This window comes from Lygodium microphyllum, chromosome 20, assembly GCF_053477565.2.
Source record: "Lygodium microphyllum isolate KBCC chromosome 20, Lygodium_microphyllum_v1.1.10, whole genome shotgun sequence".
NCBI lineage: Eukaryota > Viridiplantae > Streptophyta > Polypodiopsida > Schizaeales > Lygodiaceae > Lygodium > Lygodium microphyllum.
Window position 1 is genome coordinate 32,095,350 of NC_141154.1, and position 24,027 is coordinate 32,119,376.

At 40.5% G+C, this 24,027-nt stretch overlaps 1 protein-coding gene across 1 annotated transcript in view; it reads left to right on the forward strand.

The window, feature by feature from the left end:
- The first annotated feature begins 11,900 nt into the window (after positions 1-11,900).
- Positions 11,901-24,027, forward strand: part of LOC148018813 (uncharacterized) — a 30,992-nt gene continuing 18,865 nt past the window's right edge. The window contains exons 1-2 of the mRNA XM_087660763.1: positions 11,901-12,393; positions 12,854-12,970. Of these exons, the coding sequence (XP_087516889.1) occupies positions 11,984-12,393; positions 12,854-12,970 (527 nt within the window). The 5' untranslated portion in view covers positions 11,901-11,983. The remainder of the gene's footprint in view (positions 12,394-12,853; positions 12,971-24,027) is intronic.

Consider the following 24,027-nt stretch of genomic DNA (forward strand, 5'->3'; position numbering starts at 1 on the left):
ACCAACACTTGATGAATCCCCTATGATTACAATAGTTTGGCCATCCTTCACATCAGGTTCACCAATGTCATAGCATGTAGGCCGAAGGACTACCACATAGGGGTAAGAGACAAAAGGGTGTAGGGAGATTGAGAGATGGAATAAGATGGAAAGAGAATTGAAAATTTGGAAGATTTAACGGAGATAGATAAAGGTGAACCCGTATGAACCCTGGCAATATGAACCTTCGCGCTTCAAGCATGACCGGCATCATGTAAAAACGAACATGCTCGTAGAAGACACAGCCTGGCATCCAGTTTTGTCAGAGAGGAGTATGATGGTTTTCCAAAAAATGGTTACAATTTGCTCTGATACCAAATGATAAAACTGCAAGTAGAGGAAGACAAAGATGGAACAAGCATAGTTTTTTTTGGAGCTCAAGTCAACTTCACCTCCATTAGTCTCCAATCCTATCTTCAATAGTCCACACACTAAAAATGGTATCCTCAAAAGATAGATACCCCCAAACTTAAGGACACTTTACATACAACAATATGATAAGGCTTAGACTATGCCTTAGACTTTGGCTTATTTCTCAACAAAAATAATCCCAATACTCTCCACTCTCCTCTTCAATGCATGAGCCTCCAACCCACTTACTTTCTTTGGCTCATCCCCCCACCTTTCCCTTGTGTCCTCTCCCAGTTAGCAGGCCCTCGCCTTCATCTTTGTGGCCACATTGGACCACGGCCACCCAATTAGTCTTGTTGGTGCCCCTAAATCTATGTTGAATGGTCTTCTTGATCTCATGCTTCATTCTTTACCACATGTTCCACAAAACAAGTCACTTTAGTGACTACTAATCCCTACTCAAAGCCACATGGTTACTAACTCCCAAGACTCCACTTGACTAACTCCTATTATTAGGACAATGAGCAAGTTAGAGAAGTCCATTGACTAAGAAATCTGTCACTTACCATTTTGCAGACAGCATATTCCACTTTCACACTTTATGTCGAAAATCCCATGAAAACGGTTGGATTTTTCCAAATCTTCCCTCCAAGTTAGATATGTCCTATAGTCCTGAAATACAAAGAAAGTAGGTAACTAAGATTTGAGCACCTATAATTTAGCATAGAAATCCCAATGGTGAAAGTGTGGAGAGTGATATTATGAACATTTTTTGTTTTTGATATCTACAAAAGTGAACAATGGGATCTGAAGTTTCTAGCCCTGGAAGTCTGTACTATTCTAGGAAGCTCAGTATTAAGAAAAAAATAAGGACTAAAAAGTAGGATATCTAAAGTGGAATATCTTTATTGAGATGCCTACTATCCTATCAATATTATCTCATGACAACTATGCTTCCATTTAAAGCCATTTGTGCTAGTTAATAGTCTTCTTTATGCTAATTAACAGTGCTAGATAACAATACTATTTACAGTAACTTGTATACTAATAAGCATTGTATGCTTCTAAGAAGTTATATGCTAGTTAGCATAGTTGTCTATATGCTAACTTGTATGATAATTAGTAGTTGTATGCTAATTAAGATATGTATGCTAACTAGTAGTTATCTATAAGCAATTGCTTCTGCCAATTATAGCAGTTATCTGACTACCACTTAGCAGTTTCCTATATACTAATTAGCAAATGTCTATGTGCTAATTAGCATCTGAATTGTATCACATCCCTTATTTGTGATCTAATAAAGTCCACCTGATCCATCTTAGGCACGATTATAATTTTTGAAGAAAGCAACATCAAAACACTATAATAATATCCTTATAAAATACATTGTCCCAAATCACTTGAAGTTTTCTTCTCCATTACTTAATGAAACATTGCAACTGTATCAACATTAAGAAATAATGTACCTATTAATTATAGCTTGAACCACTTTCTAACATCCCTTCTTGTGTTGTTACATTGGATAAACTCTAAAAAATAAGCTGACTTTGATTGTGTCAAGAGACACAAGCAATGACAATGGTAAATAGTATTGAGAGACACTAGCTTGATGTTGTTACTTAAGTCTTCAAATATTCACAAATCTTCCAAAATCTCCCCTCCTTTGTTGATTTGACCAGTAAATGTTTCTTCAAATCTTCTTCTTGAAGTTTATATTTGTTGGAACTCATCAGATCTGAATGATAGGAACTCTAGTTGATTGAGAAGGATGAGAAATTTATGTGGGAGAAGAGCTTGAGTCTAGTGTCTATGGATGCTTGGTCTTCTCTTGAATCTTTTTCTTGTTGACTTGAAGGGAAAATCTTGCTAGGAACTTCAATGACTTAGTGAATCAGAGTAGCATGGACATCTTTGAGTTGAGGGAGGTGAGAAAGTGAAGACATTTTTAAGCTTGAAATGAGGAAGCTATGGCTTCCCTGTTAGGGTTTGCAGGCAGCTATTAGTTTTTCTTCTGGTGTAGCTCGTAGGATAAGAATCTCTTGGAGATATTTTATGGGGAGAGAGCTTGGATATGGAGCTTTAAAAGCCCTATAACTGCATGCAAAGTGAACCGTGGTGTGCAAGAGGAGAATCGATGATACAAACAATGATAGGCACAGATATGAAAACAATGACGAATTTCAGCAATGGTTGTGCAGTAGAGGGACTAATGTCTCACTATGATGTGCCAAGGAGAAGCGTGGGGAGTCAAGGAGAGAAACCTAGAAGGATGCTCAGAGAGATAAGGCTTGTAGAGAGAGATATAAGAGCTCAAAGTGCTACAGGTCTAGTCTTTGGCTATGGCTGCCAAACAGTGAGTGTGAGATTCAAATGAGAAAATGAAGTCATGCATTCAAACTGAGATGACTTGAGGTTGAGCAAAGTTGAGAGGAGTGAGAGGAGAGCTAAGCCGTGCTCAATTGAGCTCTGATACCATGTCAAAAACCCAGATCTAGAGCAACATGGTAGCTATGGAGGTTGGAAGATAATACAAGAATCATGGTGACATAGGTAGTGAAGAGACTTATTGTTACACAAGTAATTTAGGTTCCAAGATGGAAGCTTGAACTCATAAACACAATCTTGTGTAAGACACTAACAATGACAGTGATACTTGAGTGAAAGCACAAAAGTACTATGACCTCACGTTCAAATGATAGAAGTATAATGCTTTATAGCTTTAGGATATGTAGCACTTTCCACCACTGTGCTTATGGGATTGAGCAAGCTTGCATATCCTTAGCCCAATTGCTCCATACAAAGGGGATACATTGGGTGTGATTATCTAATTCTCAACAAGGACAACCTTAAAAGTTCAAGGCAAGTGCAAAAGAGGAACGGCACATTTTAAATATAAAAGTGCACTCTAAATCCTTGTAAAGAGATCTAGGCTCCCTCCTGTGCAATTTGTAAATGTCGATGGGCACAGGCGAAGGAACAATGGAAAGAGGAAAGAAAAAAGCAAGAAGACCTTGGCTAAAACGGCCAATCATGTAAAAAGGGATGGGCACCCAAAGAGGAGGAGGGCATGTACAAAAAGACAAAAAGGGAATGGAGAAGATCATTCTTATGTGTATCCAAAACTAGCTCTCCTCTTCTCTTCTTGTTCTTGTTCTTGCTTGCTTGAGCTCGTGCTTGAGAGAGGGATTGTGTGAGGGCGAGGGTCCATGGTGGAGAAGCTCTCCATCTTCTCCTCTCTTATTCTTCTACTCTTCTTTTCTCTTGTCTCGCATGCAAAAATGGAGCATTCTGAAGAAGGGCCTATGGGCCATCACTAATGGACAATAGAAGAAGCCCTGGGATACTGCCCTTGCAGTAATCTGGCAAAAGAATGATGACAAGGATCAAGCCATCGTAAAGCTTGAGTTAGATGATAGCTATATCCACCATGTGGATGCTTGTGACACGTCCCATGACACTTGGGATAGATTGGACACATTTTTTTGTGCCGAATCAAAGTCCTCAAAGTATGGTCTATTAATTGAAATTTTTAGACTGGACATGAAGCCTAATACATCCCTAGCATCTCATCTAAATTACATGGAAAGTCTTCTAACCTAGCAAGAATAAATCTAAAAATGGATGAAGATATATGTATTGGTGTCTTGTTAAAAAGTTTGCCTCCAGATTATGATAATGTTTCAATCAGTTTAATCAATATACCCAACCCTAAATTAGTTGACATTAAGGCCTCCTTGTTAGAAGGAGAAAATAAGATTAAAAGAAAAGAAGAAACTGCAAAAGATGGACAACTGTTATATGTCAGTAGTAATAGGAACAAAGGCAAAAAGGAGTAGCTAATTTGTGACTTCTGCAAAAGGATCAGACGTACTGAGAAGTTCTTTCATGCCGGAAAGAGGTCTCAGAAGGCCTATCTTGTAGCTGTGAAGGAAGAAGAAGACCATGAAGCAAAAGAAGAAGAAGAAGAAGAAGACCATCAAGAGTAAAAGGACAAGCCTCACCACTCCTTCTATTCCCAATTTTCTGATAGACTTTTTTGAAGCCTTGTATAACCTTACTCTAATGCTCCTTTTCATAAGCTTGTAAACTCCTCATGTAACCTGGTACTATAGCCTTTGTACACTTTGTGAAACTCTTGTTACAGCCTCTAGATATCCACCATGTTTTTAGTACCCACACTTAGCTTTGTTTGTGATAGCCTCTGGATGATTACCATGTTTGTGGTGTACCCACACTTTGCAAGTGGTTGCTCACTAAAGCCTCTACACACTTTGTGTCTTTCTGGTTATGATTGAGGAGGGGTTTTGAGAATAAGGCAATCACACCCAATGTAGTCCCTTTGTATGGAGCAGTTGGGCTAAGGATATGTAGGCTTGCTCAATCCTATAAGGACAGTGGTGGAAAGTGCTACCTATCCTAAAGCTATAAAGCAGTGTACTTGCCTATCATTTGAATGTGAGGTCATAGTAATTTTGTCCTTTCATTCAAGTATCATTGTCATTGTCAGTGTCTTACACAAGATTGTGTTTATGAGCCCAAGCTTCCATCTTGGAACCTAATTCACTTGTGTAATAGTAATTCTCTTCATTGTCTATGTCATCCATGAGTCTTGTATTCATCTTTCAACCTCCATAGCTACCGTGCTCTAGATCTGTGTTTTTGACACAGTCCTTGCACTTTTGGCATTTTTTCCTCCTATTTCTTTAACAAGGCCACCTTTTTTCACTTTGACATGTGTCTTTTAAATTTTATTTTTCATTTCTTTGCACTTGGATTAACATTACCCCCCTCCTAGCAGCCGAGTGCTAGTTCCATGGCACTTGTTGCACTTATCGGTGAGGGCTCGAGTGGTTGAAGGGTTACCATGTGGATCGGTGATGGGGCTTTGAGGAGATTGGACAAGGAGAAGAAGCATCACAAAATTGGATGAGAGATTGTAGAGGCCAAAAAAAGATTTGACTTAGGGAGACATGTCACAATCTCCCTAGGTGTGTCTAGCCCTTGATGTGCCCTAAGTGTGAAGTGGGGGGACATTAAAGGCTAGGGGGTTAGATATGGAGCCGGCCGACCGAGGCCACTAGACACATCTAACTTGAGAACCCCTAGATGCAGTATTTGTGGCACTCTGATATATATGGAAAAGCTTGTTGTTTCTTTTCTTTTGCTTTGTGTGGGTCTGTTATTTGTTTTCTCTCTCTTTTTTTTAATGATGAATTGGGAGGATACACTAAACCTTATCTTGATGCTCTTCAATAGTTACATTTCAGGGAGGCCTAAGAGATTTGCCCAAAAATGCATGGCTTTGCAAGTAGCCATTTTTGTTAATCCTTACATTGAGAGAGGTAGTAGAGAGGAAAGGACGATTACATTTTAAGAACTTGCTATCGATCATATCTTCTAAAAGGCTCATGGAAAAAGCTAGCAAGAGAGTGGCCCTTAACATTAGGTGGGTCATTGCACAACTATCTTTCTTGCTTGGTGACATAGGCAAGAGAAATGGTATTGTTGCTTTAGACTTAGAATGTGTATAGATCCTTAAGGATAAAAAAATAGAAGTAAATGACTCGAAAGATATTACTTCACTCAAAAGATAGTTCAATGCTTGCAATGCACTTAAAATAAAAGGATGTTCTCCACAAAAAGAAATAGCTTTTGTATATATTTTTATAAAGTCTCACACGTATAGATCATGAAGAAAGCAAATACAAATTTGTTGCAATATTTGAGCTTGTATTTATATTGAAAGTAAATAGATATTTTCTTTAATATCCTTACATTGTATATTTTTCTCTCTTCTCTTTGATATATGCAAAAAAGTTAGCATAGATGTTTACCATTCAAGAAGTGGAATCAAATATATAGATATACTATATATAACTTGATGTACAAATTTACTCATTTGTTGTTAAGTTAGAATGCAAATGAACATAGTAATTTGATATCTTCATTTTGTAAATCCACCCTCATTTGATGTAGTGCACATGATGATCTAACCTTTAGTATCATAATAATGTCCTCATTGAGCCAAACATCAAGATCCATTATAGGATCTTTGCTAAAATCCTCTAGATTTTGATCCAAAGCATCTAGACTACCACCAACATAATGCCATCTATTATAATAAAAGCTAAGGATGAAAATTTGAGAGTCTTGATCTATCTTACAAGTTATCTTTCATTCTATCATAGTATCCCACTCCTCATCAACAAATTGTAAGATATGATCATATGCCAGCCTCTTGGTTTGACAACATGGCCTTTGATCTCTTATCTCAACATTGAAAAAGAAATCAATAAATACATCAATAGACATAATCAAAGTAATCTTGCTTAGCCTACTTGAGATATCAAGTTTTAATGTCCTCTATATCACAGAAAAGACTTTACATGTATAGCTCTCACTAGGAGTTGCATTATAATAAAAGCTAAGGATGATATTTTGAGTAGTAGGTATGTATTTGCAAGCAATAGAGTCTTGATCTATCTTACAAGTTATCTTGCCTTTTATCTTGGTATCCCACCTCTCATCAACAAATTGTAAGACATGATCATATGCCAGCCTCTTGACTCTGGCAGCACCTACCGTAATAAAATCAAATGACAAAATTTTGAGTAGCAAGCATGTATTTGCAAGCAATAGACTCTTGATCTATCTTACAAGTTATCTTGCCTTCTATCCTAGTATCCCATACCTCATCAACAAATTGTAAGACATGATCATATACCAACCTCTTGATTGACATTATGGCCTTTGATCTTCTTATCTCAACATTGGAAAATAAATCAATAAACACATAATAGACATAAACAAAGTAATCTTGTTTAGCCTACTCGAGATATTAGGTTTTAATATCCTCTATATATTTCAAAAAAGATTTTACATCTATAACTCTCACTAGTCCACTCAAGGCTTGTAAAATCAAGCAAAGAAAGTAGGGATGTTACTCCCCATTGGCTATTATATATAGGGATAATATAAGAATGTTCATAAGAAAATAATTCATTATCTACAAGTTGTGTTTTTCTCCTGCCTTTGTATATTTATTCTCCAATCAAACCATGCATAATATCAATAATATCAATAATGGACTCAACAGATTGCCATTCCTAAAGATTAGAAGGATGAGTATCTACAAATAAAAATAGAATTTATCATAATAAAACCTAATACTAAGTTTAATTAAAAAATCATTGAGAATGAAATACTTACAATTCTGTCTCTATAATGAAAGCCTTAAAGCTCTAGGCTCCAAATTTCTCTCTATGCATACATATGTCATACTAAAATCTCTTTTACTCTTTTTTTGTTTGCTCTAAGTCTAAAATATTTGATTATTGCATACATGATGCTGTTACAAGGGCTATTGCTCGAGCCATGAACCAAATCGATGCTTTTGGACAACATAGCATTCTAATTGACATATGAAACCTCTTTGACTTTAGTCTTATTTTCCTTCTTAGACCCATGACACTAAATCCACAAAAAGTTCAAAATCCTAACTATCACAACAAACACTAACAAGTAAGCAAAAATTTTCACACTTTTACATATTTACAACTAGAACACTTCTAGGTGTATGGTCCCCTCTTACCTCCGTCTTTTCTATTTTTACCATTAGAATATTTTGCATTGTATCAACACCCCATAACTCTCTTAAAATCCCTTGTCCCTCACTAATCCATGTGTCAAGCTCAACACCACATTCATTTTCATAGGGATCATTAGCTAAAATGTGAACATTGTGACTAACTCCACTCTCTTCATTCCTTAGGATATCTAGTTGTATCACCAACCACTCTAAAAGTGATGGAGACCTAGGTCTTTCTAGAATACTAGGCACATCTATCTCCTCTATAACTAGGCCTTCATCATTTTTCTTAGCTTCTAAGCCTTCTTCATCCCATGCATATTCTAACAATATACTCTTTTGTTATTTTAATTCTTCCCATATCACATTATCTAATGTCACATATGAAAGTCCTACCTTCGCTCTTTTCACTCTATCCTCTACCTCTTATTTCATAGATGTTGTAGAGTCAAATCATAAACCCAATCTACATCTTCTTGCTTGTATTCTTTTAGGCCACAAGATGCATCATGAGATATTTATGTGGGATCATTTATATTATCAAGGTATACTTCACATTCATGAGACTTCAAGCAAGAGCTCTCAGTACATGCATCACCATGTAATCTTGCTTGATCTAACATAACATCATCATCTCTAGTCTCTACATAAAAATTTCAGACTATGAATAGTTATTTAATAATGCAATGAATATATATTCGTCACAAAAATTTGTAAATGATTATAGCATTAGATGTCATGAAAATTTGTAAATGACTATAGCATTAGATGATGCAACATGGTTTAAACCATATAACTAATCTTTTGGTGGAAAAGCTTGAAAATCTACACCTTGGACTATACAATTCTAAGGATAGTTAAACACTCATACTAAAATATTCACCCTACCTTGAGCTATTACAAAGACTAACTAATTCTTATGGACCATATGAACTTAAGAGTAGTAGTTTTAAGAAGACTAACCAATCTCCATCTAGCATTGTCAAAGCTTCATTGGTCTCCAATAAAAACAACCACCATTCCAAAGTCCTCCCTTAGTTTTGCTTTTGTAACAGCTCAGTCTTTTCCAAATCAAATCGGGGCAACATGGATTCAATCCCAAAAGAGATGTTTCCTTGTTTTTCTTCTACGCACTTACAAAGGGGCAGAGGGGAGACAAGGAAAATCTCTTGGCAAAAGTAGAGTGAAGAGGGAGCTTTGATTGTCGATCTCCACCTAAACACATTCAACTTCTAAGAGGGAGTTGCTTTCCATAAGCACTTCAATCTCCTCCACTAGATAGCTATCTTGGACATGGGAAGTTCCTTCCTTCATTTGGTCCATGGGTATCATTAGAGATGGCCCTTTGAAATCTCTTCCTTGCTTACATATCCATAGCTACTTTCCACTGAAACTTTCAAGTGACCTCAACAATGGAGTTATTTGAGAACCAAAGACATAGGCCAATCATCCCTTCTGGGTTGCATTCACAGATGCTTCTTGTTTCATCTCTTTTTGGTGTTCTCTCTCTCTCTCTCTCTCTCTCTCTCTCTCTCTCTCTCTCTCTCTCTCTCTCTCTCTCTCTCCCCCCCCCCCCCATTAGACAACAAACAACAACATCACAAGGTGCAAGCATCATCATGAGGAGTGTAGCAACTAGTGGTAGGTATTTCTCTCTCTTAAACCCCTCATATCTCGTATGCTTGATTGAGCCAAACGTTTATTTTGATTTGTCTTTCTCTTAACTCAAAGGTTTCACACGGGTTTTGATTTATGTCTTTAATAACTTTGTTGAGATAAGTGCTTTCAATTTTGGGGCACAAGAAAAGTGAATTTCCTTATGCAAAAGAAATGCATGTATTCATTTTAGTAAGAACAATTATAGAGAAAGGAACTTTGGCTCGCACATGAATACAATCTTCTTGCTTGACACTCCTAGAAAACTTTGGGTAATCATCCCATGTGCAAATAGTTGCTTTGCCTTTATGCTTCACCAATTGCTACCCATTGAATAGTAGTTATTACACTCATCCATAGTTGACCCTCTCCATAGATGTAATGGTAGAGATTAAGGTTGTCGGTAGAACTTACAACAACACTACCATATGCACTCATTTTTGTATGGACACACAAAAACATGAAGAGTTTATTCAAATAGAAAATAACACCTATGAATGCATAGAAATGTAAATAGCTTATTGAAAAGGAAAAAGAAAATTGGTCATTCCTCTTATCTATGAGAGAGAGAGAGAGAGAGAGAGAGAGAGAGAGAGAGAGAGAGAGAGAGAGAGAGAGATGATGTTGACCCTTTTCTTAGATTTAGATATTTTGAACCAAGAGATCAGGTTTAGGGTGGATAGGATAACATGGAAAGTATCTCAATGTCAGAAAGCAAGACATTAGGAGGACACATTGGATAGAGAGGAGAGGTTGTTAGCTTTTAATGTTTGTATTGTATAAGTTCTTGCAGGATATGAGGAAAGTCAATTAGAGGAGAGACTATGCAAACATTACTATAAAGAGGCTTGTTTCTTTACTTGAACTTTGCAACCACTAAGGGAGTACACAGAGCACTTGTTTCTTTGCACTACATTGGGGCTTCATATACCCCATCTTCTCAACTACATCCATGCCATGGGTGAAGACACAATGCATTGCACCATCTTGATGCACTACACATCATGGGGCCCATTGAGGCTATACTTAGCAAAATCTGGTTGCACGTGCACATGAGAGAGCACCGCCATTGTTCACACACCTTTTGGCACTGCACTTAAAGATGTTCACACACTCAAATCCTGGGGTTAGTGAGTGGGGGGAAAGGGAGAGTGTAGATGATCGTGTAGGAGTCCATCGACTATGAGAGGGGTTCATATATCCAAACAAGAGTGGTTGTTAGTGGAGGGGGTGAGGTCTCGAGTGTTAAAGGTTTACAAGTTTACCAATGAACCTTTTCTTGTTTGCATATGCATTGAACACAAAGCACTAGATAGGCTAGGCACAAGTATTCCAATGCATCCATTTATCTTAAGTGATCATAGATTGCCTCTTGTGCATGTCATATCTTTTGAAATTACACCCTATCTTAAACTTTTTAGTACTTGTACACATAAATCATGATCTATAGCACTTAGTTAGAATATATTCTATCAAAAAACATAACTACAAAACTCAATAATGAACCCATGTTTTGTAAAGTTGTAATGAGGATACTCTAATGTACAAGCTAACATAACATCATCATTGACATGCAATCTACTACTTCCTTTGATCTATATTTGGAGGTTGTAATTACTTTATTTAAATTACAAGCATATTACATATTTGTATGTATGTATGCAATATACTTGAGTTGGAAAAGTCGATAGTTAGTTCCAAAAAGAGAACCCATTGAGGAAACACATACACAAATGCATGCGCGCGCACACACACACACACACGCACACACACATTCTCTCTCTGTCTCATATTTGAGGTCCGCACGAATAAGGACACGTTCATTGTTAGAATCGACATATCATATGAGACAAAAACTATGAATGAGGATGATTTTAAAAACTAGGAATTTCAAAGAATAAATAAACAAACTCAAAAGCACAATTATTATAAATTATTACACAATATTATCATAATACATGTCTCTCATCTCGTAGGAGCAAGGCAGGCGTTGCTGCGCGATGATCTCTCTCTCTCTCTCTATTGGTGCCTTTGTGCCGCTTGCTAGAACACGAACAACTAGAGCCTCCATATGAGCAACTAGAGAGAGCTCTCTTTAAAAAAAAAATTCCAATAAATAAATTAGCTATAGAACGGTTTTATAAGTTTCTAGATTTATAAATTTAGATACTCTTCAATTGTCCTTTCTATAACTCTGAATTTTGAGAAAATATAAATATTTGAGAAAATAAAAAGCGATGAAGTGTTATGAGCCTTCAAACTGCAATATCTGGTCCTTCGGGACCAACTGGTTCTTAATGTGCGCGTGTAATAAGGAGGTGAATAGTTACACAGGCCAACACTCCTACCATGGCGGAGGAGCACGTATGGCTGTCTTCAATGGGCGTTTGGGCGAAGAAGCCTCGCTTGCCTTCCAGTTCCTCGGTCTCTGCAGAACATCAAGAAGAAGGTGACGACTCTTGCTCGCCCAAATATGTGCACGAAGAAGAAGAAGAAGAAGATGTAGAAGGCACACGCCCTAGTTGCCCTGTTTGCCTCTCCTCGCTCCACGACTCGAACTTGGCCATTCTGCGGTGGTGTATGCACAGGTTCTGCCTGGATTGCATCCAGAAATGGAGCTCGATGAAGCGCTTCTGCCCTCTCTGCAAACAGACCTTTCATGGCTGGTATCACAGCCTCAGAAGCTCTTCTCAGTTCAGAGAGAAAGTCTTGCTGCCGCCTTCGGAAACAGTGTCTGCACGGTTCAGGCAACACTATAGGTGAACACTGTCAAGCCTAAAGTCAGGCATCCTGAATTAACGTGGAAAATTTTACCGTTCTAGTCCTAAGGAAATACTTAGAAAGTCTTTTGCCTTGATTCTGAGCATTTCAATGGCCAAATCTACATTTTTATTATGCTGCGTATGTGAAGAGTAACGTTGCATCCCATGTGCAGTCATATGTGGAGCACACATGCTAGTATGCTGCCTGCAAATGCACGTGACACGCCTTATGAATGTAAGGGCCACGAGATGACACACATTCTTATTTGGAAGAGTTGACTCTATGATGAAGTCGAATGTCATACATCTGAGCCATATTGATATGTTTGCCTTGCCTGGAAACATTATGTTAGTGTGTAGTGCAGAGATATCTGGTTTGGGCTATTGTGCTTTTGCAGGCTTATTGATCCATTGGGAAACTTCTATCAATGATAAATCCATTTATTTGTGATTGCAGAAGAACCGAAAGGCAGCTGAATTCAACATCTTTCCAAAGATCAAAGCCATTGCGATGGAGGCGTTCCTTTTCTTCCTTCAGAGCACCCCGGGAAGCTGAACTTGAATGGAGAGCAAGGTCTTGTGCCTTTCCTCTTCTTACTTTATGGATGTAGTTCTATTTAACGCCAATGCCCTAAAATGTTATTTGATTGTCATTGTTATATGTGCTATGGTGGTGATTCATCCTTGTATATTTTTTTCTACTTATCACCCATGATTTGAGAGAGGGTGTTAACACAGTCCATATCATGGGTTATACAAGTACTTTATTAGGGTCATTTCATTTTCAGTAGATATTTCAGCCTATCATCCTGTATTTTTGGTCCATTTTGTGGCTGGCCAAGCTGATTATTGTTTTGCATAATTTTTGCATATTTATAGGCCACCTCTCATCATTGTCAATTTTTGTCATTGCATCTTGTTTGAGAGTGGGTGTCTAGGAGCATGCTGCTGGTTGCCCACAACATGTGCCTTGGTACACACTGTTGTGCTTGGTAGATGGATTTTGTTCTTGAGTTCATTATTTGTGAGTTAGTGGGTTCATGCATTTTTTGTTCTTGTGTTTAGTTCTTCGTGTATATAACAATTTCATTACTTTGCTTCTGTTGCCCACATTTTTCTGACACATGAATGAACCAAAGATGGTATCTAGGAGATGTGGTCGGGTATGAATGAGCTATATTAGAGACCCAACTAGATGCCTGTACTTAGTGATGTCGGCTGTTGCATGTGAGGAACGGTAAGACAACTTGGACCGTGGGTCCATAAGGCATGAAGTTGACTTGCAAGAAGTCATGCTAAGGGCTATCAATAACTTAGCCATATATATAATGGGCTTGGGCACCACCCAAGTATACATGCTTATATGTCGGGCAAGTGATGGTGCAGACAAGGGCAGATGACGTAATTGTGAAGAGACAAGGAGAAAAGAAGACAAGCTCAACATAAATTAAATGGATGACGTGGCATTTAACAAGTCAGCTGAATTAAAGCAACAATTTTGTAAGTGTTAGGCTGTTTAATTTGTGTCGGGCTGCCATGATGTGAAAGCTTATAAGTGTGAAGCTTAGCATTTGTAGAGGGGATCATCATGGAGTTGGACATGATCAACAAACACATCCTTTGTTAGAGATTTATTCATCCCCTGGACAGGCATTGGCAGTTAGTACTCTCGGGCACAGTCATACATTTCCTATTTTTTAGGTTGGACAGTTCTATCCAATCTGTAGGTCATTTCTAGCATTACTGGGTAGTTGGGCAAGCTAGTTAGGTTGCGTAGGATGCCACATGGCAGTCACTTTTGCTGCGCAGCATTTTAGGCATTGTTTTATTTATCGATTGCTATTTTGGCAGTAATTGGTTTGTTTTTACTGGCCGACTTGATTATTTTATTGCTATTTTTTGTGCCTATTTATAAGCAGCCTGCCCTGGTCATCATTCAATTGTTATCTCAGGTGGGGAGAGAGATCTGCTTGTGGAGATACATTCAATAGCCCGTGTATACATCCGCCTTCTTCATTTCAATGTTCATCTATTGCAGATTTCTGCGTTCTACTGCCTCTTTTCTCTCCCCCTCCTCTCATGTCCATTTTCTTTCAGTCCAGTCATACGCTTTCGCATTTGTTGCACTTTGACATGGTATTAGAGCAATGTTGAAGGGCTGAATGATTGTGGGAAGGCGTGAATGGGAGATTTCAGTGTGATAAAAGTTTGCGTTTTCAGCGTCAGAAGGCTGAGGTGAACAGGTGCAGTGCTGAAAAGGAGCAAAGTTGCTGTTTTCTGCAGGGTTTTGCTGTTCGTTAAGGAGAAAGGCTGAAAACATCAACCTTTTGGGTAGATTTTGAGTTTTCATTGCCTTTGATGGTTGAAATGGGTTCAAGGTGAGTGGAGAAAGCCCTAGCAAGCATCGTTTGCGGAGTTAGAGGGGGCTGCCCTTGTTTTTGTATAGGTTATTTAGGTGACAATGTCTTCCTAGATCGACGCAGATTTTCAAGCTACTTGTGCTATTGGCTCTTCCTTCAGATCAAAAGCGCGGAGTTAGAGGGGGCTGCCCTTGTTTTTGTATAGGTTATTTAGGTGACAATGTCTTCCTAGATCGATGCAGATTTTCAAGCTACTTGTGCTATTGGCTCTTCCTTCAGATCAAAAGCTGAATGGGGAGAATCACCGCATCTGGCAGTTTTTGATGTTTGCTATCTTGGAGTCCTTTGATTTGGTGGAGCTCGTGATTGAGGCTATAGATTGTCTTATAGCTTGTGATGCCTCCAAGCTTTCTATTGATAATAAAGCCGAGTTGCTCAAGGTATACACACATTGGGATAAGCTGAATGTGTGCATTCGTTTTTTCCTCTTTCTCTCTTGCACTTTAGTTGTTGTTGCTTATATTGAGCATTTGATTGTGGCTCAAGAGATATGGCCAGAGTTGGATCAAATGTACAATTGGATGATCATTATGAAGCAAGTGTCTCCAGAGGTCTTTGAGTCAAAATAAGTCTCCTTCTATATGGGATCGTGTCAATAAGCTTCAGCAATTACGAATGCCAATTTAGAATGCAAGGAAGGTGATTATCTCGGAGGATATGGTGAGGAAGAACCTAAAAATCAAAATGTTTCCAAGACGAAGGCAATGATAGGTCAATCTTTCCAATTGAGGGGGAAGAATGACAAGAAGAAGAAGGACACTACTTGTCACATCTGTGGCAAGACAAGTCATTGGAAGGAGGATTGTCTTACCAAGGATAAGTACACCAAGAAAGAAGACTACAAAGGACTCAACAGTGGTGGCTACTCCTTCATTGGTCACCTTTTTCCATTCGGAGGTGATGGTGGATGCTCCTCTGATGGCCACTGATTTAGTGATATTGGTCCCCTAGTCTCATGAGTGGATTGTGGATAGTGGGGCTTTCCACTACACAACTTCTTCTTTAGATGGTATTTCTTGAATGCGTTTGATGGATGGTCAGATTCTCATAGGTGATAACTCTTTAGTCATGATCAAAGGCAAAGGTGATATATGCAGTTGATTCTAGATGGGCAAGGTGGTATCCATACATTAGAGGTTTTCTATGCGTTGGTTTTTGGATATCATCTTTTTTCAATGAGCAAGATTTGTGCTCCTGGCCTTATGGTAGAGTTTGATCAGGACTCGTTCTTGATGGAGCTTTTCGACAGGTTCTTTGTGTATGTTATGAGGAGAATGGAGTCTACAAGATATGGACTTCATTGGTCTTTTATTCTCTTTTTCATTTTTCTCAAACTGAGATTGAGCTATAGTATGCTTAGTGTGACCACCTCAACTACAAGTAACATTGGCAGCTAGCTTGTGGTTAGCTTGTGCTTTGATTGCTGGAGATTAGGGTGAGCCGCCTGCCATGTGTATCTTGCATTTGTGGCAAGGAGCATAAAGATGCTATATCTAGCAAGGCTTTACGAAGGGCTAAGGAGCCCTTGGAGCTTGTTTTGACAGACTTATGTGGATTGATGAGGATGGAGTCCCCTAAGGGGAGCTTTTTCTTTATGCGAATTGTTAATGATTTTAGCAGGATGACTTGGGGCTATTTCTTGGAGTTGAAGTCAGAAGCATTCTTACACTTTAAGGACTAGTTGATTTTTGAGGAGAATAGGTTTGGTTGCAAACTCAAGACCTTGCGTTCTGATAAGGGAGGGTTGTTGAGCTAAAAATTCATTACTCTTTGATTGGCTCTCTAAAACAGCTCCAAGAGAGTAAGCTATCAGAAGTTTCATTAAACAGGGAGCAACTCTAGAGAGTTTTTGTGTTCCACATGCAAAACTCTAATTTGGGAGGATCCTTCTATGTCTATAAATAGACAAGCTGCCCACCATTTAACCCTATGGTTGTGTTATTGGCTTTAGCCATTAGCCCTTTTCCACCTGATTAACTTTTATCATTTGCCCCAAGTTTGTTTTTGTGTTTTCAATACTTTTCTTCATCTACCTCTGCTTTGACTGGTTTTATTGCACTCGGGATTTGTCTCCGATAGACGATACACATCAATACCTCCCTCATTCTACTCCCATGAGAGCCACCGGTTGTTAGATAGCTCTGCCCTTGAGCATCTTGTACTTTTTTTTTTTTTTCATTTACAACATTGATTCATTCACTTCAAAGTTCTTTTTCTTCTCTATTTGTGTTTATGTTTGTGTTTTTGTGTTTTGTGTTTAGGATTTGAGTTTTGCACGTTATTGTTTGAGTCTTTATGTTTTAGTAGTGGTCATACTTTTTGTGTTTCCTCAATGCAAACCCTAGCATATCTTCACATGATATCAGAGCTAGTGCTCTTGTAAAGAGCATCCTATAGATATTGTGGAGGCTTGGTTTTGTGCGAGGTACATGATTGATGTGTAACTGATTTATAATCTCTTAGATACCTCCTTCTTGAGATGCCACGATACCTTATTAGGCTTTTCCATCATTGGAAGCCTTGAGGAGGCATTATGTACTCGACGAGAAAGACGACACCCCACCTTCACCTTTACCTTCTTTTTCTTCTTCTATTATAGATTTCAGTCTCATGACAGAGGAGGATGAAGAGGACTTGCGTGTCATGTATAGTCGAGCTTACACCCCTCCTATTAGCTTTGTTACTCCACCTGGACCGGTTGGTGAGGATGGCAACCTCTTTGACCATGGAGAATATACTGCATTTGGGATGATTGGCTACCCATTTTCTTTATCTTAGCTAGGCCTAGTAAAACCAAACTTCCTTCTCAGATAGGTGGTACTAACTTGATTTAACACTAATCACAACAAGTAATTAATTCACATAAATCGAATGTACACTTTACCACTTTAATGTTTGACAATGGATAGCTTTTTGGCCCCAAAATTGGTGCCCCTTGTCGTATTTCTTTAGCTTTTATTGCAAATGTATGGAGTGCAATTGAGATTCTTTGATCCCCTCCGCTAATCCAAGCGCCTCTTGCTATCAAAACTAACCAGCAAGCCTTCAAACCAATCTGCCCCTTGGTTTGCTTGGGGAATTGGTCTTCACCTTGCTTCTGGCGAGACAAGTTTAGTCTCGAATTGACATTGGTTGGATGGCCTCTTGAATCTCCTTGAAATTCTTTAATTTCAGTTGATGAAATTCAAGTCATAGGCCCTCAATTTCGAGCTTGTATCTCGAGGTGGCTATCAAATTGTAATTTTTGTAGTAAATGGGGTTTACGATAAAGATTTTTCAATATTTCTACCTTTGATGAGGCAAACTGTTGGAAAATGCTGAGGGGGAGTTGAGAAATGGCTGTAGGATGAGAGAGAATGCCAAAGAGAGAAATTTCAGACTCCCATTGCAAGAAAATGAAAGAAATCAGTTGGTGGCTTGTCTAGACAGCCATGAAAGCTATCTCCATTGATGAAACACATTGAATATGATGTTGTTTGGCTGAAACAACCCTTAAACTGCTGTCACCTATTGTTGTTGTCTCTTTAAGGCATGTCATCTGCTCTTGGAGGTTCATATGTTGGCTAGAAATGGCTTGTCAATTGTAATAGCAACTATGGTAGCCCCCCCCTCCCCCCCTCCCCCCCGTCTCTCTCTCTCAACCTTCTCATCCCATTTTTCAGCATTATCCAGCTTATTAAATTACTTTTTGTAATATTACTTTTAAAAATTAATTTAATAATTATTCTAGTGTTTTTTTAAAAAAAAATTCCACTAGCCAATAATTAAATTGGCTAGGCCAATTTGTCTTCCAAGTGTCCATGTGCAGTTATTGATCCCTAGATTGGCATTAATCAATTAATTAATGCCTAGTCTCTAATGTCACTATTGACATTAGTAGCCAATAAATAGTCTAGACCAAAATCTAATACCATGCATCACCTAATATTTGCCATGCATAACTCATTACAACTTTAGCTATGGGAATCAATTGATATCTTGGGGTTCTAGGCCCACACTTCAAAATAATTAACTTGCACCTCACATATGCAAGTTATATTTGCATATTTGATTAACTCATAATCAAATGCCAAGCAAAGTAATAAAATTTCGTGTCCTCGTAATAGACCACCTCCTTGAAATCCTTGCAATTGTCCTCTATTGCATTGCAATGTGCAATAGCATATATTGTCACTACTGAAAATACATGTTGACATTATAGTCAAATAACATGTGTGCGCATGTGAAATTTCAGTCACTTAAATGAGTTACAATCCACTCACAAAGAACCATAACCATTGTTAGAACCATAAGGGATGCATCCATTGTAAAGAAATATCCTAACACAAACACAAATAACAATCGTATGACAAAGCACAGATTGATAAAAGAACACAGTTAGGGTTAGGGTAACTCAGAGACAATGAACACAGTGAATAAATGAAATGATATGACTACTGAATATACAATGCTCATGCAACAAACACACTATGCAGTGAATGAATACTAAACCTCAAACTCCTGTATCTCAAGGATCAGGGCAAGGGTAATGAGCTGGAGAGTGTGCTGTGCTTCGAACGAATCCCGAATTACAGCAAGGCAGCCTCCGGATGTTGAACGCCAGCAAACGCAGTAGTGGATAGCTGGATTTGATGCAGACGGCAATCGAGAGAGAGAAAGACTATAAATGTAGGTGAGGAGAGAGAAAGACTAAAAACGCACGCTGCAGGAGAGAGAAAACAACAAACGCAAGTAGTGGAGAGAGAAAAACTGTTGCGATAGGTTGAGGAGAGAGAAAACTACAGTGACAGCAGGGAGGAGAGAGAAAATTGCAGCGACAGCAGTTAGGAGAGAGAAAACTGTGCTGGCGGCAGCTGTGGGGTGTGCAAATGCAGCAGTATGCTGACGTGGCAGGCTGTATGACAGTTGTGCAGGTGGTCAACAGCAGTCTCCTGGCTGGAAACAGCAGCAAATGGGAGGTGGAGGGCTGGAAACAGGTGCCAGACTGTAGATGACAGCAAGGGATAGCTGAGACTATGATGTCCTGCGCGAAAGGGGTGTGGGCAGCAAGTTGAAAACACTTGAAACTTGCAAAAACGAAATTAGGGCTGAATGGAGGACAACATACTTATTTATAGAAAGCTTTGGGCCCTTCCAAGTTGGTTTGTGCTTATGGGACACAGACACTCTCTAGAAACACATTTCTTTTAAAAAAACAAGGTTTCTTCATTAATTAAGCATGTTTTGGGGCTGTTTTAGTAAAGCTAATGCATTTTTAGCTTAACACTCCCTCTCAAGCCAAATAACGGTGCCACGAGAAAAAATGTCACGAGGACGTGAAAATTTGATGCTTTGCTTATGTTTAATTGACATTTGATTAAAGGATTAATCAAATGTGCAATTAAAAGATGCACATGTGTTGCACATGTGAGGTGCAAGCTACTTTTTCATAGTTAAAGGCCCAAGGACACTGCGAAAAATATGGGTGTCAAAGGCAAAAGTTGTAACAATTTACACTTGTTAGAGTCTAGGTGAATTTTGGTGTTTGTTTGCCCCTAGGACCATTAATTGGCCATTAAGTGTCAATGGTGACACTAGGGACTTGTTAGAGATCAGATCAGATTAGGGCAGCTGGCCAAGTTTGGTGCAGTCGGACTGCCACGTGGCAGTCCGACCTGCAGCAGCCAGTCGGCTGCATTTAATGCAGCCGCCTGGCCATTTCTGGCGCCCTATTTCCCCCGGTTTTTCGGCTATTTATACCTGGCACTTTCAGCAGTCTGGTACACTTCTCTGCTCGCAGATTACAGACCGGTGACGCGCAGATTCCGTCTCTGTTCGCAGATTTCAGACAGCAGACAGTGCAGACTGCAGCGGACTTCGAGGTGGACAGCAGGTTGCATCGTCGAGGTGGAGACACGCAGTCTAGCGCACTGCGCCTGTGTATATATCTGCATATCTTTGTATTCAGCATTCTTTATACAGCAGATCTTCATCGTCCACTGTCTCTTTCTCTCTCTTCTCTCTCTGCGTTCTCTCTCTCTCAGTCTTACGCTTCCGCACCGTTGCACTCTGACATGGTATCAGAGCAGTGTTTGAGGGCTGACTGAGCGCAGAATCAACCTGAAGAGGAGTTTCCATCGCGACACAAATTTGCGTTTTTTGCGTTTAAGGGCAGACAGGAGGGCTACGCCTTGGAACAAGGCTGAAACGAGTGTGGGCGCACAAGAAAGGAGTACAGGTGGTGGATTTGCTGCTGTTTACTGCTGTTTGACGCTGAGGAAGTTTGAGTTTTCAGCCTAAAAGTGCAGGTTTTGCTTTTTCATCGCCTTCGGCGGGTGAAGAAGGTTCAGGACGCGGAAGAGCCTTAGCAGGCTGAGTTTTCCCAGTCAGAGGGGGCTGCTTTTGCGTTTGTGAAGGCATTGCAGGTGAAGATGTCTACAGAGATTGACTTGGAGTTCCAGGCGATTATGGACCGGAAGGTGCCTGTCTTACCGGCTCTTCCTACAGATCAGAAGCTCGACGGCGACAACTACCGCATTTGGCGCGTCATGATGTTGGCCATTCTTGAGTCCTATGATTTGGCGGAGTTGGTACAGGAGGAGATTGACCGGCCCTCGGTAAGAGATGAGTCCAAACTCTCTTCCGATGCTCGTGCGGAGTTGGCCAAGGCCCAGACTCATTGGGACAAACTGAATGCCAGGATTCGATCCTTTCTCTTTCTATCATGCACTACAGCCATGATCGCTCACATCGAGCACTTGACGGTGGCTCGGGAGATATGGTTGGAGCTTGATCAGATGTACAATTGGATGACCCTAATGAAGCGGGTTTCTTTGGAGGTACAGATGCGGACCTTGTCCGTAAATAAGTCTTCTTTGCTACGGGGGCACATTAACAAGCTAAGGCAGCTACAGATGCAGGTTCAGAATGCGGGGAAGCCGATTTCCTTCGAAGACATGGCGATCACACTATTGTCCCAGTTGCCGCCACGATTCGGTACATTTTACTCTGCCCTTATTGCTTCGGGGCGAGAGTCTACTCTTCGGTGGGAAGAGTTGGTTCCTATGGTCTTGGACCAAGAGGAACAGTTAAAGGGACAAAATGCTTCCAAGTCGGAGGCGCTGATAGGTCAAGCCTCTCAGAAGAAGGGGAAGGACCAAAAGAAGAAGAAGGGGGATAACAAGTCCAAGAAGGACAAGGAGAAGGACAAGGACAAAGACTCCACATGCCATATCTGTGGAAAGACTGGCCATTGGAAGAAGGATTGCCCTGACAAAGATACAAAGGACACCAAGAAGAAGGACACCAAGGATTCTGGAGCGGTGGCTGCACCCTCATCAGCTGCATTTCTTCATCTAGCTGTCATTGAGGACGCTTCACTGAATGCTTCTGATGCTGCGATGACGGCTCCCCAGGCTCGAGAGTGGATTGTTGATAGTGGTGCCTCACGGCACATGACTCCTTCATCCGATGGTGTTGCACAGTTGCGACCCTCGCGTGGGCAGATTCTCATTGGAGACAGCTCTTCAGTTTCTATTGCAGGTCGGGGTAAGATGCAGCTTATTCCGGATGGACGAGGTGGTACCCATACCTCAGAGGTTTTGCATGTACCAGGCTTAGGGTACCATCTCCTTTCAGTTCATAAGATTTGCTCCCTTGGCCTTTTGGTGGAGTTTGACAGTACTACAGTGCGAGTTCTTGATCGTGGATCGAGGAAGGTTCTCTCATCCGGATATGAGGAGAACGGCATTTACAAACTGAAGTCTTCCACCGCCCTCTCTACTCTTCTTCTTACCTCTCAGTCACAGTCAGAGTTATGGCATGCTCGGTTTGGTCACCTGAACTATGAATATCTTCGGAGGGCGTCACGTGGACAGCTTGTTCGAGGGTTGCCGGATATAGTGGTGAGCCAGCAGCCATGTGTCTCTTGCATACGGGGGAAACAACATAGAGATGCCATTCCCCATACCGCTTCGCGGCGGTCTACTTCACCGATGGAGCTAGTATCTACGGATCTATGTGGCCCTATGAGGAATGAGTCCCTGCGTGGGAGCTCATACTTCATGCTGATCGTGGATGACTACAGTAGGATGACATGGGCCTATTTTTTGGCACTAAAGTCAGAAGCTTTCTCGCACTTCAAGGATTGGCTTCTCTTTGAGGAGAACCGATCGGGCCGGAAGCTGAAGACCTTGCGATCCGACAAGGGAGGTGAATTTGTTTCTAATGAGTTTGCTCGGTTTTGTGCAGATAGAGGAATTCACCAGGAGTTTGCCAATACCAACACTCCTCAAGAAAATGGTATCCTTGAACGGAAGAACCGCAGTGTGATCGAGATGGCGCGCACCATGATGGAGCACCGCCAGATCCCTCAGGTTCTGTGGGCCGAGGCTGTGGCTACTGTAGTCCACATCCTTAATCGATCCCCTACTTCGGCCGTGGAAGGGATGACCCCATTTGAGGCTTATTTTGGGACGAAGCCAGATGTTTCTTACTTTCGGGTCTTTGGGTGTGATGCCTATGTTCACATTCCCAAGGCTCACCGTGATAAATTTGAAGCAGCTTCCCGCAAACAGGTATTTGTTGGCTACAGCTCCCAGTCCCAAGGCTATCGACTGTATGATCCCGTCAAGCGGGATGTGTACACTAGCCGTGATGTGCGGTTTGTGGAGGTTCCGGCTGCTTCAACGGGTGAGGAGCATCCCGTTCTTGGAGATCCAGGGGAGAGTTGGGCTCCTTCGACAGTTCCACTGGAGCCCGTGCCTTTTGATTATGATTCTGTTTCTGACACAGAGTCTACTGTTCCACCGGACACCTCTGAGGAGTTACCGCCGTTGGATATTCCAGAGTCTTCTGCTGATGGAGAAAGACGAGGGGAGGTTCGGCCTCCTCCTCGCTGGGCCCGTGACACACTCCGTGATTCAGGGATCGAGGGGGTTCCTGAGGAGTGGGGGCCGTAGGATGGTCCGCGGCGGTCACGGCGGCACCAGGCACATTCTACGGAGCTTGTTTGCTCCAACTATTGTTTGATGGCCCGTGTTATGCAGGATCGAGAGCCCACCTCCGTGAAGGAGGCTTTACAGTCCGCACCATGGAAGAAAGCTATGGAAGTCGAGTTGGAGGCTATTGAGAGGAATGGCACTTGGTCACTCATGCCTCGCCCCCCGAAGAAGAAGGTGATTGGAGTCAAGTGGGTCTTCAAGACCAAATACCTAAGTGATGGTACTTTGGA